This window comes from Colletes latitarsis, chromosome 8 (assembly GCF_051014445.1).
Source record: "Colletes latitarsis isolate SP2378_abdomen chromosome 8, iyColLati1, whole genome shotgun sequence".
Classification (NCBI taxonomy): domain Eukaryota; kingdom Metazoa; phylum Arthropoda; class Insecta; order Hymenoptera; family Colletidae; genus Colletes; species Colletes latitarsis.
Window position 1 is genome coordinate 20,796,463 of NC_135141.1, and position 18,971 is coordinate 20,815,433.

Genomic DNA, 18,971 nt, shown 5'->3' on the forward strand with positions numbered 1-18,971 from the left:
AACACCAGACGTGATTCATAATTGAACATTGGAGCCAGTGAAACGTGAATCGTGAAATCGTGATGCATCGCGTTAAGTATATTCTAAGGAAAACGAAAAGAATATAGATAACTCTTAGAATGAACACCGTGATTCGTAAACTGAACATGAGAGAAACGTGAAAAACGACATTTGAAAGACGATACGACTGTATATGTACAAACATCTGCTAGTGTCGAATTTTACCTTAAGATGAACAGCTCAATCCTGGAGCTATGTTCATTTTAGGAATCATTACTGTAGCTGTTAATTTCCTGTTGATATTTCGGAGTAGATATAAATTTAACAAGTTTAAAGATTATTTTGTTACGCCGGTAACGTAACAAAATGTTACAAAAATTATATCGTTATGTTTCGTAACGCTTAACGACGCACTACTGAAAAAATTAAACAGTTCGTTTAATGGAACGTTAGTCTCGTAAGTGTGGCTTTCGATTGTTCCGTCGCGCGAGCATGTAATACGAACCAACGAGCGTGTCTGCGAAGGGGTTCTTCCTTTCAAACGCAAGCTTCGTTGACTGCGTGAAAAATTAATCAAAGCACCGTTCCACGACGCTAATTGTGAAATATTCCGCTTATCTGGAAGCCTGTAAACGAGACCAGCGTTGAAACGAGAAATACCAATAAACGATCGTCTGTAAATCGTACTGTGATTAATTTGATGTTCCTTGAAAACACTACCACGAGAAGATGGATTCTTCACGGTAATTATAAACACGGAGGAACGCGAGTAGACCTAATATCCGAGCAAAAGAAGTTTTACTTGCATCTGATGAAATATGGAAAGCGTCTGATACGAGGTACTCGTACCAAGCGAAATAGTTAGAACAGTTATCGATGCCAATCGATGAATTTCAGGGACGAATTGGAGCGAAAGAGACCGTTTGCTGTTCAAGGAAACCACCAGATCATACCGTCTCGTGACAACGCGTTTCTCTGACGAAGAAGGACATCATCTTGGACTGAGAACTTCTTCCATACGCGGTATATTCTCCAGACTTGGACTCGTCTGATTACCACCTGTTCCGGTCGCTTCGACATTACTTGACCGACTCATACACGTTTATGGCATACTTCGAGGATATCGACGGTGTTCGAAAACACATCGATGGCTTTATTACTTTGAAATCGTCAAGTTTCTACCGCGATAAAATTCACATAATGCCCCGAAGATGGCGGAAAGTCGTTAACAATGGAGAATATCCCGGCGATCGTGTTCATTTTCACTAAATTTGATGTATTCCCTCGATTTAATATGCGTGTACGAAAATTTAGTTTTTTATAAATACATAAATTTTGTTTACATTCGTATACAAATTTTTCTTCCCTTTTATGCTCGTTTCTCTTTCGCATACTTTATTCTAGATAGTTAAATAACGATTAAAAATTCGATTATAGAATGAAATATTTCAGCGACGAACAGGTGGAAGCTTAATTGTCCGATTGGATAAACGTAATCTATTGCTCGAATAAAATTCTACTCTGATCCCAACCCTAATGTACAGCCAATCGTAAACCGCCATTTTCGTCGGAATACATACTTTCCGGCCACGAACAAGATATAACAACGTCGCGAGGAATGTTGTAAATTTCGTCCCGCTCGAAATTAGTCAGCCAGTATTAACAAGATATTATAAAAAAGACCGGATGGTTGTAAAAGTCCATCTGTCGGGGGCACCGAGACGCTTGAAACAAACCGGATGGCAGATATATTTCATCGCGCTATTAACCAACGACGACGACGCCAGACGGTCCGTAAATGCCAACTCCTAACCGAATAAAATATCTTGCATATAAAATCTTGGAACGACGCAGAAAACTTTAAACGTCCTCGAACAGAAGGAACGGAGAAAACGATAATTCGAATTAATAGCTCAACTACACGCGTCCCGATGGATTACATTCAATAACGAATATGAGTATTCTCTATATCGAATCTAGAGCGATTTTAAACAAATTTTAAACTGAACAATCTGCGATTTTAATCATCTTTCTCTTGATCGTCGTTCATACAAACAGTATTTAATTTCAAACCTGAAAATTAGATAATATTTCGTTTAAATTAGCTTTTATTTAATTCCATAAATATTACAAGGTGGTTATATCATAAAATAGAATCTATTTTCAGGTTTCTTCGTTGGGGATCCATGCAAAGCCAACTTAATATTTAGAAGAAAGGAACAGGAGCAGCTGGATTTCCGAAAACAGGGAAACTCGACGAGTTCGAAACGCCCAGGTTCCCATGACCGTTCGTCGGAAGGGGGAAAAGTTATTAGTTAGTCAGCGATTAGCTGCGTGTAAAGCATTTGCTTTACCGCGGCGCTCATTGCCATTTATCAGGCAAAGGAGTGACTGTGTACACGCTCTTATGTTCGCGGAGAAAGAGAGAGACAGAGGGAAAGAATCGAATGATTAATAGATACGATCGCATTGACCTAAGGTAGAACAGGTCTCTCTCGCATATCTTCAACGTTGCTTGGGAAAAACGGCGCGTATCGATGAACGAATAACAAGAATCTCTGATTTAGTTTACACCGGACGATAGTAACGCGTACAGCAACCGTATCAAGGTTTGCTTCGATTCTGTTAACCTACTATTGCATAAATTTCAAACCCATCGATTAATAATGAGTAGACTGCGGATATTTATGCATTCACAGGAAGTTTCAATTTTCAAAAAAACGCGAAAGTGCACTTGATAAGCAAAAGTATAAGAAATACTTATACAGGGTGGTTCGTGCAACTTGTGCACTTCTATAACTTCCAAAGTAGGCTCAACAACATTTTGAATGGAAAGATTGCATAGTTTGAAGGGCCAACACTGTGCAGTGCATTTGGTTTTTTTTATAGGTGATGGCGTAGTGGATAGAAATATAAGACACTTCGATTACTCATACAGAGTGGTTCATGCAACTTGTGCACTTCTATAACTTCCAAAGTAGGCTCAACAACATTTTGAATGGAAAGATTGCATAGTTTGAAGGGCCAACACTGTGCAGTGCATTTGGTTTTTTTTATAGGTGATGGCGTAGTAGAAATATAAGACACTTCGATTACTCATACAGAGTGGTTTATGCAACTCGTGCACTTCTATAACTTCCAAAGTAGGCTCAACAAAATTTTGAATGGAAAAATTGCATAGTTTGAAGGGGTTACACTATGCAGTGCATTTGGTCTTTTTTATAGGTGAAGACATAGTGGATAGAAATATAAGACACTTCCATTACTTATACAAAGTGGTTCGTGCAACTTGTGCACTTCTATAACTTCCAAAGTAGGCTCAACAATATTTTGAATGCAAAAATTGTATAGTTTAAAGGGGCTACACTATGCAGTGCATTTGGTTTTTTTTATCGGTGAAGACGTAGTGGATAGAAATATAAGACACTTCGATTACTTATACAGAGTGGTTCATACAACTTATGCATTTCTATAACTTCCAAAGTAGGCTCAACAACATTTTGAATGGAAAGATTGCATAGTTTGAAGGGGGTACACTATACAGTGCATTTGTTTGAAGGTCAGCTTTGTTTTTTTAAATGGAATATTATAATTTTTATACGAAAGTATGGAAGAATATCAAATTCTGAGTGAAGAAGTGTCGCTAATAGTTAACGAGTAATTTCATTTTATTTTTTCACAATTTTCGCTATTCTGTAGAAGTCTGTGATAAGCAGACAGAGGATGTGTATGCATTTATGGGAAATTTAAATATTCAAGAAACTATAAAACTATAAAATATTTAGGGGTTGGGACAACTAACTACAAACCTTCCATTTCATCAATGACCATCGTCTCACAGACAAAATTAGGGAAAAAAGATGAGACTCTACGAGATACGAGACTATAATTCAAATTTTAATTTTTATTCAAAGAGTATCGAATAAAAAATTCAAAAATATCTCTTAATTCGACATTTTTACGTAACTTGTTCCCATCTCTGGTCCGCAATGGCGCAGTTAAATGTTTTTCAAGCGTACTCGAGCGAGAGCATTAAACGTTCGGTGTGAACTGGCTCTTTATCCGTGCTCGTACCGCGGGAAACGATCGAATTAGGCAAGATTCGAATCCGACCAACGCGAAACCATTTCCACGTTGCGACGTAGCCGCTCCACGGTGGTCTTCTCGCCCGTGAAAACAACGCGTCACTTTTTTCCGCCTGGGTCGCAACAGTTTCGCGTGTTTCTCGCGTGGCGATAACGAATTAAAGCGCGTCTTACGCTTCGGAGGGAACGAACGCTTAATACTTGTGAGAACACGGAGAGGAGGCTGAAATAAAAGCTTCCCTCGCCGCGAGCTGACGAAGTCGCGCCAAGAATGCGCCCGAGGGCACGACAGAACGCAGTAAAACTACGAGCAATTAAGGTGACTAGAATCCTGCAGGGTCGAGAATTTATTCCGATTAACAGTTCAGTTTGAAAATCCCGCGTCCGCGTCAAGTTTGCTCCGTCCACCCCCGCTCTCGTCGTTTCGACCAATGGGCGCGTGGAGCTAGCGGGCCAATCAGACCAGCTGGTCAACTTCTCGCGAACGCACAGTAGTCGAAGCTACAACTTTGGATGCAAAATACACCGAAGAAACGTCTCTAAGCGACGTTAGACGGTCGCGTGAGCCCTCTAAGCGTCTCTCTGTCCTTTCAGCCTTTGGGAAAAATTCTGTCCCGAGTCAAGCTTCTCGGAATCTACATACTGCCAACGCAGGATAGATCCTTTCGTGCTTTATAAGGGCTCGGTGCTGTCCTGCCGTTGACTGACGGCACAATCCTCGATCCTTGCGCGATACCGAGGAGTGCCGCAGATCTTTGTACGAACGGGACGACGTAACTGGCAGAGGGAAACGAAAGAACGGAAGGAACGGATGGACGTACGGTAGCTAGGGTCCTTAATTATGCGGTTTTACGCTATGCGCCAACAACGGGGAGGAAAGGGGACGGACACGGGGAGGTTAAGAGCGAATGCAAATGTCCGCGTGGCGTATAGGCCAGGTCGGTGTGCGCGACGGAGAGACAGAGATCTTGCCCTTTCAGTTGCCCAGATGCCGCGAGATACGCGCCTATCTCGTCGTCTTTCCTCAATGTCCTGCCCCGAGCTCTCGCTTGACGAAGAAAACGCAATGATCCGGGACTACACGAGAAAAGTATCGATGTCCATCCAAGATCGCGCGTAACTCGAGCAGTCTACGATCGCCAATCTGGCTTTCACCGGTTTTGAGTTTGCAAGTTGCACGAAAACTTGGAAGTCAATTAACACGTTGAAACGCTAATAAAGAGAAAATTAATAGTTTCAAAAACAATTACATGCTTTGATGGTAAAATTATTTTTCTATTTGTAAACACTCAACTTCGAGGGTTGATAACTCCTGAAAAAACTTAATGGCAGATTAAGTCGGTTTTATCGTCTGCTTAATGGCAAAAACAAAGCTATCGATGGACTGAATTATCGTATAATTTTTCCACGAGTGAAATCCAGCGGAGTTCGCTCGGTGCGAACGATCGTCAAATTGTGACCTTTCTTGGAGAACGTGTTGCCTCTAAGTGAACGGCAAGAGAGACGCTCGGCAGACTTTAGTATCATCGTGCACGCGTTTCTCGAGTTACGCTCATGTGTATGCACGTGTGCACGGAAGGCTCGTGTGGCCCCTGAATCGATGAAAGGGAACGAGGAACCGGTTGCAGGTCGATCGCACGTCGGATTCTAAGTCGCGGCGGTTTCGAGTGTCTCTAGAGACTACATAGAGAAAGACTGAATTCCAGCTCGGGTAATATTGGTCCAACGGTCAAAAGTCAAAGGAAACTTCGATAAATGGTTTTGTATAATAAATCGGTACACCATTAAATGAAAATAATCAGATTGCACATAGACTTTGTGCGTTGAAATTTTATTCGAATAATAGATATTTGGTAAAAACATAGAGTACTTTATTCCCGATCGAACAGTTATACAATAATTTCATTCGTCCAAATAAAAATTTTGACTACCTCAGAATACGAAAAAATATTTCGAGCATCTATAGTACTAACCAAAAGAAATTATGATTCTATCAAACTTTCTGTTCTCTAATTATACAAATTTCCCCAGATCTAACCATATTTAACCACTCTATTTTTTTCTGTTTTGACTATGTATATTAACACTAGAACTACTTACAATTATAGTGTATTTATTTACATCAAAGAAATTGGATATATATGTGAAAAAATGTGTAATGCAACGGAAATAAGTGTTTATTCATTTCCTTATAGAAAATTTAAATTTTCAAAAATTCATGTAATGTAAATGTTTTACGAGTTTCATTAGAAATTACGAATTTTTTACTGCTTTAGTTTTAGTGTTAAATATATATAGATTTGTAATATTTTCACCTTTGAAGATTTTCTTCTTTATTTATTCTTTATTTCACGAGTTATTCGTCCGCAATCTTTTAATTAGTCACTGGATTAGATAAGTCGGGATTTAGGTGCGCGAAAATGAACGCGACGCTCGTATCGGCGCGCAGGCGACGCGTAGTTTTGTGTGAAAGCACGTTAAGTCCGGGCGAATCGTTTCCTAAGGAGAGAGAGAAGAGAAAGCCTGAGAACGTAAGAACAGCGAGCGTCTGGAGAACTGCCGCCATGCCGCATTCAGAGTATCTCGACGCAAAGTAACAGACTCGAGGCGAGGTCCTCGGACTGCTCTCGGAAGCGACTGCCAACCCGACCCGATCCAAGAACATTCCAGAATATATCCCTTTCCCTTCACCCAACACGACATTATTGTCAACGCTTCGAACATGGTCTTTTTTTTATGTACCAACAACACGAATAAATTTGTTCATATTCTATTTATGTCCCTGCTTCCCCTTCTTTGAATAATATAACTACATCATTACAGAGAGAGGAAAATCAATATTTTGTACGATTATGCATGACAGAAATTATGTTTAATAAAACGTGTTTGTATAATTTAACAAAAATACATGTTCGATATTAGTCAAACAGTATTTCGTGTATTCGCCATTATTCGAGAACCTATAGTTTGCTTTAACCCCTTAACGCTCATGCCCGACTCTGACTACTTTGAAAAACGATATTTGTTTAATTTAACGATTTAAGAGATAACAATACTTGTTTTCCTTCAAATTATACGTTAGATACAACATTGTAATTAACAAAAACCGCATTTTTATGTAGCTTAAAAACAAGTCCAATACAGAAAACTGATCATTCTTGGAAAAATATGAGCGTTAAAGGGTTGAACAAATGTTACTAAAGAGAAAGAAAAATGATCGTAACTGCTTCCTATCGTCTCTAAAAAATGGTATGTTACTAGGGAAAATAATCCTAAAGGTCTCCATCGTGTGACTCGAATTAATTTAAAGCCAGCTGGAATTTATTACGCAATAATATTAAACAACTACGGATCGAAGTTTGCATTTGTCTGCACGTCACTGCTATCTAGTTTTGCTAACTTTCTTTAGTCGACTGCTTTGTACCGACTGCACGTTCTTCCCGCCTAAGTACTCATTGGTCTCAGCCAGCGTTACGTCACAGCCAACGAAGATTTATGTGTTGTAGAAAAGTGAAAATGAAAATTCATGATCGTAAGTGCTTCGAAAGGTCACAATATACTCTATACGTCGCGTAGCTTTATTTTGCAAAAAGTACGTAACCTATCAACTATTCAAAATTATCTAATAAATAATAAATAAATAACATATAGTCACCTTCGTTTAATATTATTTCATATACCTTGTTTAGAAGTACAAATGGTACGAATAAAATTGGAAGTTTTATCAATGAAGTAACCTGTGACCTTCGAGGAGTAAACATGCATAATCATATTCAATCAGGTAAACAAATTATTTATAATGCTTGTTTAAAAATTTATGTTTTCAAAGTAATGTCATTCTTATTTCCCCATTACCGACAATCAAGCATTACGAAAACAGAATAAAGGCGGAAACTAGTCGTATGTAAACAATTTCCGAGCGAAAGGTGGAAACTATGGTATTATTTGTGAGCAAAGTTGAGACGAAACGGGAACGCGAAATGTTGGTTCGGATGTTTACGTGCGCACGAGGGAAGAACGGCTCGTTTCCTGGAAAGCGGGGTTGGGCACCTGTCCCTCAGGGACTGCCAACTTTAACGCACGCGCTTATCGACAATATCGAAATTGAGCACCACTGTGACAGTAACATAACCACGTGTATTCGACGAGCCTAGCACGCGAACGTTAACAGTACAACGAAAATAAAACACGAAATCACTTTCTCTACAATCATCGGCAAACAATAATTTTCTACTCGGAATAACATTTTCAATCCTTACGCCGATAACAATATTTCCCTGCACCCCACACTTCGACGAACGTAACAAACGACGAAACAGAGAAAAAGACAAAAAAAATTGTTGGAGAATTTTTTTTTTTCGAGACGCGAACGTAGAGCATCGAGGAACGCAGAAAGACTGAAATGGTCAATATTTTCGAGACAGGTAGTAATTGAAGGCGAGCACGACGATGTCCGAAATCGGTCCGGAATACCAATTGCACGGACGAAATCGTTCAATAATCTTTCGACGCGTTGACCTCGAATAGCTTATACGACATTTAACGGAGAAAATATTCAAAGGAGACGCCGAACGTCAGTTAACGTGCAGGCGTCCAACGCGCCGGCGCTCAGCGTTGTTTCGTGACCTGTTGCCTAGCAGCGACATGTGGCGAACGACTTCAAACCATTCTCGCGAGAGAGAATTCCGGGACGTGGTGAACGTCGCGCGAGAAAATGGATGTTTTAGACTCACCGGATACAACGGGCAGGGATACGTGTACGAGCAGAGGCAAGAGGAGAAACGCCATCGATGCGTAATCCAATTTTCGGCGTGGCAACAACATGATGCCGTGAATTTTATCCACACACATCGGGTAGACACACACTCATCGGGGCCCGGGCGCACACACTAGACAGAACCAACACTTCGGTGCACTTCAGTATAAGATCCGCGTACCGTCACTTGACCACGCACATCGTCCGAAATCTATGTCACCTCCGATACCGTCCAGCAAAAGTGTATACACGTTCACGCGAGGTAGTACGAGAAAAAAACATGCGGCAACCGTATACGAACACGACCGCGTCCGAAACACTTCTGGTATCCCTATTGTTCGCTTAACGCGCTGAAAGTAGTTCCCCAGTGCGCGCGCACCTGCCTCCAACGGCTGTATCACTACGCCACCATAGGATGGCTGACTATGCGAACCAATAGGAGCTCAGCTACATAGGAAAAGGACCGTAGCACGCATTTGATATACTTTTGACGACAGAACGTTTTGAATGGCGAATTTAAACGTTTTTTTTCAACAAATCATATACGCAAAATCGAACGACGCTTAATTTCTTTCGATCGGGAGCATCGATTACGTTTCAAATAAAAGTTAATGCGTGTTATAAAATTTAATAATATTACGCTAAATAAGAAGACAGTAAAGAGGCTTTTTATTTATATACAACCGCGATTGGCCCGCCATCTGTTGTGATCTGGTTCATTTTCGATTCGTCCTTTATTTTCTATTTCTTAACAGTAACATAAAAACTGTATTATCGTCTTTTTATCATTCTATTCACTGAACATAATTCTTTCGCACTTGTATTAATTTTCTCGACGCACAGAAATATTAAGTATCAAAAGAAACAGAACACGCTTCGATCGATGTAGAAATTATACCATACACGTTCACCGAAGCGTTATCAATTCCGCAAGATCGATAACTTAGTTGCATATTAGTCATGCATCCGTAACAATTAATTACAGCGAACGCTATAGATACTTTTAATTAATTCCTACTTTCCACTATGCCGTACTGCGTGTGAACGGATCATCCAGCGGTGATTACATCGCTGTTAAGGTTGTTAGTTAAGTCATACACACGCGTAACACCTCGCAACCGAACGGACCACGATTTTCGAGCGGACGACCGCCGTTTCCTTTGCTTTGTTTCGCGAATTCGAGCCGAATCTCCGTTCAACTGAAATCTAACGCCGTCGCGCGTGACGGAACGCAACGGAACGTGGTCAGTTATAAAGTGCCAAGACGCCGATGCGTATGAACATCGTCGAGCACTGGCGGAGCATGTCTGATCATTAATTAACCTTCCAGCGGTTGATTGCGTGTAACGCGAAATTCATCGCCAGTATAGCCGCCGCCAGGCGCGGCTGCTGCCTTAACGAATACAAATGCGGAATTATAATTCGGTGCCCTCTCTTGAGTCCATTCAACAGACGAAGCCTTACGAATTGCTTTCCCTTTTGTGTCCCGAGCACGCAAGATACTCGCCGGGAACTGTAAACGCTCTCGACGGTCGTTAGTTTTTATTAATGAAACTGTTAACCCTATCATCGAACCGCAAACATCTGCGAGCGATGCGTTTTCGAGCAAAATATCACGATTCTAACCACGATGGCGTTCTATTTCACCGACTCCATCGCTAATTTCGTAATCGAAACGTAAAGAAATAAAAAATGTAAAAATAAACGTAAGATGTTTCTAAAATGCCGGACAAAATGATAGGACGTTGGATATTTTTTAATGTTTCGCGTGATATAATTAAATATGTGTACATTTTAGACACTATATATTAGTAATGTCCTTAGAGATGAGCATAATTAATGTCACGTTTGTATCTCATGCACAAAGGAAGTAAAGGAAAATAATATAAAAATGTATTAATGCAATTAATTAAAGAGACATTTCACTCGACGGTATATTAATATTTAGTGACATTACCTTTTTGTTGAACGACGTTTAATGAACGCTCAGGAATTGATTTGTACAATTTTTTAATACGTTTCTGTTTTTGGTTTAAGTCTTCAATCTTTAATAATACTGTCTCTCAATTCTTTGACATCTTTGACATACATATCTTGACAGATCTGCTCAGGTATTTTCAATTATATTAAGATCGGGAGAGCGGGCTGGCTTCTTCAAAACTGTCATATTTTTAGAACTGAAAAATGTTTTCACTGTCTTTGCAGTGTATATTGCAGCATTATTCTACTGGAACATGTAATTATTGCTTGCAATTCGAATCGCGTGCTCACTTAACTGATAAAGGAGAGAATTTTAATAATACGAATTGAAATTCGAACAATTATTTAAAACGCCATTTTAAAGAGTATGGGTGAAAACTGTTAAGAAATTGCAGAAAAAATTGATAATGGATTCCGATATTAATCGACAGATGTAATGTGTTATTATTGTTTTATAATTATAAAATAAACAGAAATACGAATTTCTCCCTTGTGCGCCTTATTCTTCTGATATTTTTTTTACAAATTAAAACTATTATTTTTGCCAACATTTAAGTAACTTAATAACTGGAAGGTAGATTCAAGAAGAATTAGATAAAAAATTGTATTTATCGAATTTATTGTTTCTCGTGGTCCCCATTTTTTTCAAAATGGCGTTGGAATACGTTTCTTTGCATTTAGCAATAAAAATAGACGAAAACGTCGTTTACTGTTAGATAAGATTAGAAAATTGGTGAAACCTTATATTCTGACACTAATAAATAATCAAAGAATACTTCTTTTATTAATTCTGATCTACATTCGCGAATAAACATGTTTTTCCTCTTTCAGTAGTACTAATCGTACAATGTACAATTTTTAAATTTTACTGCGACTTTGTTTACTTACTGAAAAATAATGTCAAAAATACAAGAAGAATTATAAAGAAATCATTTCGATTTGTCCAACAGATTTTATTATAAATAAAGATATGGATAACTGTCCATGCGCAGATCGATGTTCATTTCTAATATAAGATTGTATAATTGCATAATATACCGTTGAATGAAATATTTCTTTAATTAATTGCATTTCTGTTGTAACGACCTATCATTTTGTCCGACGAAAACCAATACATTTTTACATTATTTTCCTTAACTTTCTTTGTGCATGAGATACAGACTTGATATTAACACGTTGACTGCCAGATCAAACTTCTCAAATTAAAAGGAAATTAAATTTTTGTTCTTAGACAATTGGAAACTAGCATACCAAGAATTTCTCATGGAATTTATTTTCACAAACTTATTAAAATTGAAGGGCCCAACCTAGCTTTATTTTCTTTAACGTCTAAGCTAGAGAATTAATTTTTTTAACTCCTTGGTGAAAACTCGTGTCACTCATATGTGGGTGACGTGGCAGTAAAAGTGTTAATTATGCTCACCTCTAAGGACATTACGAATATACACAGTGTCTAAAATGTGCACATATTCAATTATATTACGCGAAACATTAAAAAATATCAAACGTCCTGTCATTTTGTCCGGCACTGTACCTTTACAGAAACAGACTCCATCGCTAATTTCGTAATCGGAACGAAAAGGAATAAAAAGTATAAAAATGAATATAAGATGTTTCTGTAAAAGTAGAAACATTTATTTTTATCATTATTACTTATTTAATTACATTTATTTTGATCATTCTACGTAGTCGTAGTAAAATAAATGTAAAACGTTTCCGTAAAGATATGTTTCTGTAAAGGTAGAAACATCTTACATTTATTTTTATCATTCTACGTAGCCGTACTAAAATAAATGTAAGATGTTTCTATAAAGGTATGTTTCTGTAAAGGTAGAAACATCTTACATTTGTTTTTATCATTCTACGTAGCCGTAGTAAAATAAATGTAAGACGTTTCCATAAAGGTGTGTTTCTGTAAAGGTAGAAACATTTTACATTTATTTTTATCATTCTACGTAGCCGTAGTAAAATAAATGTAAGACGTTTCTATAAAGGTATGTTTCTGTAAAGGTAGAAACATCTTATATTTATTTTTATCATTCTACGTAGTATTGTAAATTTTCAACCACGAGTTACAGATACGCGCATGACATAAAAAATCGACATTATATTGTCGCCAGGACAACGCGAGACATTAAGTCGATAGGAACCACGTGGCACATTGAGCACTTCTGCGCCATGTCCGATCGGTTAGCGCCTGGCGTAGAAAATAAGTTGAACGATCTGAATAAGAAAATTGCAGAGATCAAGAAGAAGATCCAGCTATCAGGTAAAGCACTAGATTAAACGATCCCACGAAAAGTAATAAAGTTGTAATCAGTTTGCTTAATCATAGTTTAATATTCATGTATTTCCTACGTTACTGCGCGAGGAGTCGAGACACGAAAAAGGAGAACACATTCCCTGGCATTTATTTCTCAAGCGAGTTCCTGATTACACGAGAAGATACATAAGAACGCGTTTAACCGGAAAGACTAGAGTTCAGAAAGAAATCGTCGTGTCACACAAGTGGCTCTCCCGGGGAAAAAAAAAAGAAAAATGAAAACTTCCAGGCGGCTTATCGATACGCTGCTATCGAAACGTTAATTATAAAATGGCTATTCCAGTAAGCATTTCTATTATACATAACTGAGCGAGAATCCGTAGTTTATAATATCCAATGGTGAATTAATATTTCCTACTCGAAAGTAATTCCTGTCGCTCCTTAATCGCGTCACTTTTATTCCAATACGATCAAACATGCTAGTACATTTCCTCCATTAGTACTTGACTTATCAATTATACTTGCTAATGCAGTGACTTTATCGCTTAAAAATTGATACAACCGGTTTGTGATAATTGAATCTGACAATTTACAATATCGTGAAGTCAGAAAATAGAGATTGGCTCGAAGGACAGATTATTCCTGTGCTCATCGAAATCGCCTAAAATGACAACCAACAACCTGGCATTAGCAAATTTTCTTGTACAAACTATTCGCTTTTGAGGAAAATCGTGACTTCAATTTAAGTAATTCGAGTGAATTAGGTTTATCAGGACGTACATGCAAAACACTATGATCATGACTACGTGGTTCGATCCATTGCAACCACGAGCTTAGTCACGACTTGTGTTTGTTTTATCCTTTGGCTATTATTGTGCAATCGATTTTTTACTCGTTTTATAGCTTAATTATCGCTCCGTTACTTGCCCGTACAGTTAAGAAAATGAAAAGGTGATTAAAACCGGATTCACTTCGGAATTCGTTCCATGAGAAAACGTAGCGGAACGTAATCTATGATGGTACATTATTTTGCACTTTTAAGCCTCGAGCTATGGACTTTCTTCTTTCTATTTCTACGAAGATGTTTTTCACGACTTTTTCACGCGTTCTATAAACATAGTTGTACGTCGACAAGAAACAACATTCCATATAAAGTGGATACGAGCATTTATTAATAATTAAATATCTATCTAATACATATATGGTTTACAGAGGGGCAAAGGAAAGCGAATTTCGAAGAGTACGAAGCCAAAAGGCATGAACAAACGGAGAAAATCGCGATTCTCAAGCAGACTGTCAAGGAGTTGTACACGGAGTACGCGAAAACGAAAAACGTAATTACGAAAATAATTGAACGAACGTTCGAAAAATTGCTTCGCGGGAGAAATTAATATTTCGCGCGATACATTTCAGAACGAGGGAAAACCGGAGAAGAGAATTCACATGAGTCGGGAGTCCTCGGCTTCTGGGAAAAGACGTAATTTAAGCGAGACAATTGCTAAAGTGCAAGAAGACAATGTACGCTTAAGAAAGAAGCACGATCTAATTAAGTATCAGCGCGAGAAGGTAAGCAACTAGATGCCAATCTGTTGAACAATATTCCGCGCGAACTGTCTTCGAGCATAAATGTGTTTCTTAGCGACAACAGAAATTAAGATCGCTGCTGGAGGAATACGGCCAATTAGCGAATGGTAAAGAGCAGAAAGTGTTCAAGAAGAAGATGGAAACCCCAATGAGACATGTGAGTTGGAAAAATTAGAGAAATATCACGACTGTAACCAATTATGGTTGGAATTTTTATAGAAAATCGTGAAGCTAGAGGTACGTCTGGAACACATCAGAATGATGCAAATAAAGGCAAATTTAACGCGAATTAAATACAGATCCACGCGTGCCGAATTGAAAGAAAAGTCCGTGCTCTACGCGTCTTCTTTGAAAAGCCTGGAGGACGAGATAAGGGAGCAACAGCAAGAAGTGAAACGTCTACAGGCAAGGCACGAAGTTTACTTTACGTTTTGATGCATTTGTAGGGATAAACAATCGACGAGAGTGTATTATTTTACGCAGACCGCGAGGGAAGAAGCTATTCAGTTGAGAGACAACTCGCAGGAGACGTTGATCAAAGAAGAGATAGAAGTTACGAACTGCAGCAAAGAACGAAACGCTGTGCTCGAGGACTACAGGTTCGAACAAACGTAAACTGTTGTCTTCTGATTCCTAGCTGGGATAATACGTTTAATTTATTTGCATTCTAGCTGCTGAAATTGGAATTAGTGTACAGGGTGTAGTGCCAACTCTGGAAAAAATTTTAATGGGAGGTTCTAGAGGCCAAAATAAGACGAAAATCAGGCATTTTAATTTGTTGATGGAGGCTTCGTTAACAAGTTATTAACGTTTAAAGTTCCACCCGTAGTGAATTTTTTTTCTCGAAAATAAGTTTTCTAGAACGATTTGTTTTCTACCCCCTGTCGAGTTTTCTTAAAAACTCGGTTTTGATTTTTAATAAATTTGGTTGGTGCTGTACAGAAAAATTGTTTAATACTTTTTGGTAGGTATCTATGAACTCTCGTTCCCCCCAAAATTTCAATGAAATATATCTACTATTGTAGGAATTATGGTTGTTTGAAAATTCGGCCATTTTGATGGGGGTTTTCTCACTTTAGATGGCTAAGGAACAGCTGTTCGAATATTTTTGGTATTTCTACATATTCTCCAGTAAAATACACGTTATTTGCATTTGGAAACATTAAAAACGCTCAATCTGTTCAGGAGTTATGATATTTTAAACATTTACATGAAATTTCGAGGAAGCATTTGTGGCCCGAAATTATATTTTCGGTAAAGAATTTTTTTCTCGAAAGTGCGTAGGATTTCGAAGGTATGTCTATTCACCAAAAATGATCGTAATTGACCCCTCTACCCGAAAATAATTTTTTGAGGACGATTAGAAATTTTTTAATTTCGACGAAAAATTTGTCCACTTATTGAATTTTTTTCTCGAAAGTGCGTAGAATTTCGAGGGTATGTGTATTGACCAAAAATGATTGTAATTGACCCCTGCAACTGAAAATAATTTTTCCAGAACGATTTGAAATTTTTTGATTTTGTCGAAAAATTTCAGCAGCAACCCCCTGTCGATTTTTCTTAAAAATTCGTTTTTGATTTTTGGTAATTTTGTTTGACGCTCTACGGAAAAGTTGTCTAATAGTTTTTTGTAGGTACCCATAAGCTCTACTTCAGAAAAAAGTTTCATTGAAATATATTCACTATTGCAGAAGTTATGGCTGTTTGAAAATTGGACCATTTTTATGAGGTTTTTCTCATTTTACGGGGTCAAGGAACAACTTTTTCATTATTATTAGAATTTCTACATATTTTACACTAAAATACGCATCGTTTGCTTTTTTAAACATTAAAATCCTTCCATCCGTTCAGAAGTTATGACGTTTTAAAGATACGTACGAAATATTAGTGTGACATTTCTGGCCTGAAATTATATTTTTGACAAGGAATTTTTTTCTCGGAAATGGTTAGGATTTCGAGGGTATGTTTATTGACCAAAAATGATTGTAATTGACCCCTGCAACTGAAAGTAATTTTTCCAGAATGATTTGAAATTTTTTTATTAAATTAAGGTATCTAGCCCCTGCCGATTTTTCTTAAAAATTCGTTTTTCATTTTTAATTAATTTGGTTGGCGCTGTATAGAAAAGTTATTTATTACTTTTTTGTAGGTATCCATGAGCTCTACTTCCCTACTAAATCTCAATGAGATAAGTTTACTATTGTAGGAGTTATAGTCATTTGAAAATTGGACTATTTTTATGAGGTGTTTCTCACTTTACGGGGTCAACTTACAACTTTTTTAACATTGTTAGAATTTGTACATATTCTTCGCCAAAATACGCGTCGTTCGCCTTTTGAAACATTGAAATCCCCCAATCCGTTCAAAAGTTATGACATTTTAAAGATACGCATGAAATTTCAGGGAAGCATTTCTGGTCTCACATTAGATTTTCGGTTAGGAATTTTTTTCTCGCAAATGCGTAGGATTTCGGAGGTATATGTATTCACGAAAACTGATTGTAATTGACCCCTACAACCATCAATAATTTTTTCAGAATGATTTGAAATTTTTTAATTTAATTTTCTAATTACTTTTTAACGAAGCCTCAGTCAAGAAATTGATATGCTTGATTTTCGTCTTATTTTGGCCTCCCATTAAAATTTTTTCCACGGGTGGCCGAACACACTGTACATTTTCACCTTATCGATATTTTATATATATTGAAAAATGATAATTAAATTAATCCTTATGATTTTTTTATAGATTGTTTTATATAGCATAGATTTGCTGTGCCCTCTTTCTTGTCTCCGTTTGAATTTCTGTCCTTCACTTGAAAACTAATCTTTTTGTGTTATGGCCAGACAACGTGTACTGGAACGAAAAATGGAACTCGAGCGATTGGAAAAGATGATATTCCACTCGCGTCCGCGAGATGATTTCGACACACGTGGGAAAAGCCGTGTGCAGACCACAGAGGACATTACCAAGGACGAGGTGACACGACTCGAGGAGGCGTTCGCCAAGCTTCGCAGCGCCACCGGAGTGTCTAGGTCCGAGGACGTTCTGAACCGGTTTCTGGGTCAGCGGGCGACCAAGAATAATCTGCAGAAAATGCGGGTGGCCACGGAGCAGGAGAAAATGACCTTAGAAAAGCAGAGGCAGGAATATATCGCCGAGATGGAGACCAGAAAGTTCTCTGAAACGAAGAACGCGGAACAGTGAGTCCTGCCAAGGATACTCGCGGGTTCATAACTTTTCATTACGATATAATATGTTTCAGAAACGCGGAAGAAGTGGAACGACTCAACTGCCAAATCGATGAGCAACGTTCGCGCCAACTGAAAGTAGAAAAAGAACGTCAAAGGGTGGAAGATCTTCTGGAACTGATAACTACGACATTGTGGAACTTGTGCAATAAATTTCGGGTGAGTCCGATCTCTCAGCGGTGTATCCAATAACATGGCAATATGACCCACGCACGGGTCGTAGACAATGAACTAGAACTACCAACGACAATTATGCTGTATTTATTTATACCGAAAAAATTAAAACGATAGGTTGTTGCAATGGAAATAAATGTTTGTTGAAAACCACGGTAGCAAAAATACAGTCGAGTATAGTTTTTACAATTTTTATTAGGAATTACCAATTATTTTGACCACTTCTGGTAGTTCTAGTGTTAACACGACCATAGAAATCTACATTAAACGAGAATAAACGTCGACTTACTGAACAAAATTAAATAATTGACTCGTGTCGCAACAAAGGTTTGAAGTTAACGTACGTTCGTTTGAGATAAAGATATCGCGTTGAATTAACACTTCACCGGGCAAAACGTCTACAAAATTAAATCCCATCGGAACACAGGTTGTACAGTGTTAAAATGGCCGATGGAAATACCATGTAAAATCCTAATTAAATTAGTGAAGCCGCGGCGTCGATGGTGCTTACAGTAATGGAACCGCCACGAGTTTTCGTACCTTCTATATTGTCTCTGACGGTTTAACACCCCTGGCGTGCATCCTATTCGTCGGTCATCCACCAATGAATTTTCTTCGACGATCTCTGACTGTAATTCTCACCTGAGGAAGCCGCTGTCCTGCGCATTAACACCTTCCAACCTGATCGAAAGTAAACACTTCGGTAGCACGTCGGGCCGCGAGAATATCAATTATTGATTCTATCGATCCCTAGAATTCGTGACCGCAAGCCAAACTCGTTAACTCGCTTTCCAATTCTCTATTTCCTCTTTCACTTCGCTGCTAGGTGTGTACAAATATTCGGAACAAAGAAGAGTTCCATTGTATAAAATCGTAAAAAG

General features: G+C 38.2%; 2 protein-coding genes across 3 annotated transcripts in view; one reads left to right on the forward strand and one right to left on the reverse strand.

Moving 5' to 3' along the window:
• The window catches only part of N (neurogenic locus Notch protein), a 427,418-nt gene extending 418,482 nt beyond the window's left edge, over positions 1 to 8,936 (reverse strand). The window contains exon 1 of one of the 2 annotated variants that reach the window (XM_076770843.1): positions 8,819 to 8,936. In XM_076770843.1, coding sequence (XP_076626958.1) covers positions 8,819 to 8,936 — 118 coding nt within the window. The remainder of the gene's footprint in view (positions 1 to 8,818) is intronic. The other variant, XM_076770842.1, reaches the window with a different exon arrangement.
• A 4,063-nt stretch (positions 8,937 to 12,999) lies between these two features.
• Ccdc151 (Coiled-coil domain containing protein 151) lies at positions 13,000 to 17,872 on the forward strand. The gene is made up of 7 exons (XM_076771659.1): positions 13,000 to 13,090; positions 14,297 to 14,418; positions 14,498 to 14,650; positions 14,724 to 14,825; positions 14,888 to 15,073; positions 15,152 to 15,267; positions 17,512 to 17,872. The coding sequence occupies exons 1-7, from the start codon at positions 13,000 to 13,002 to the stop codon at positions 17,870 to 17,872; spliced, it is 1,131 nt and encodes a 376-aa protein (XP_076627774.1).
• Positions 17,873 to 18,971: the final 1,099 nt, after the last annotated feature.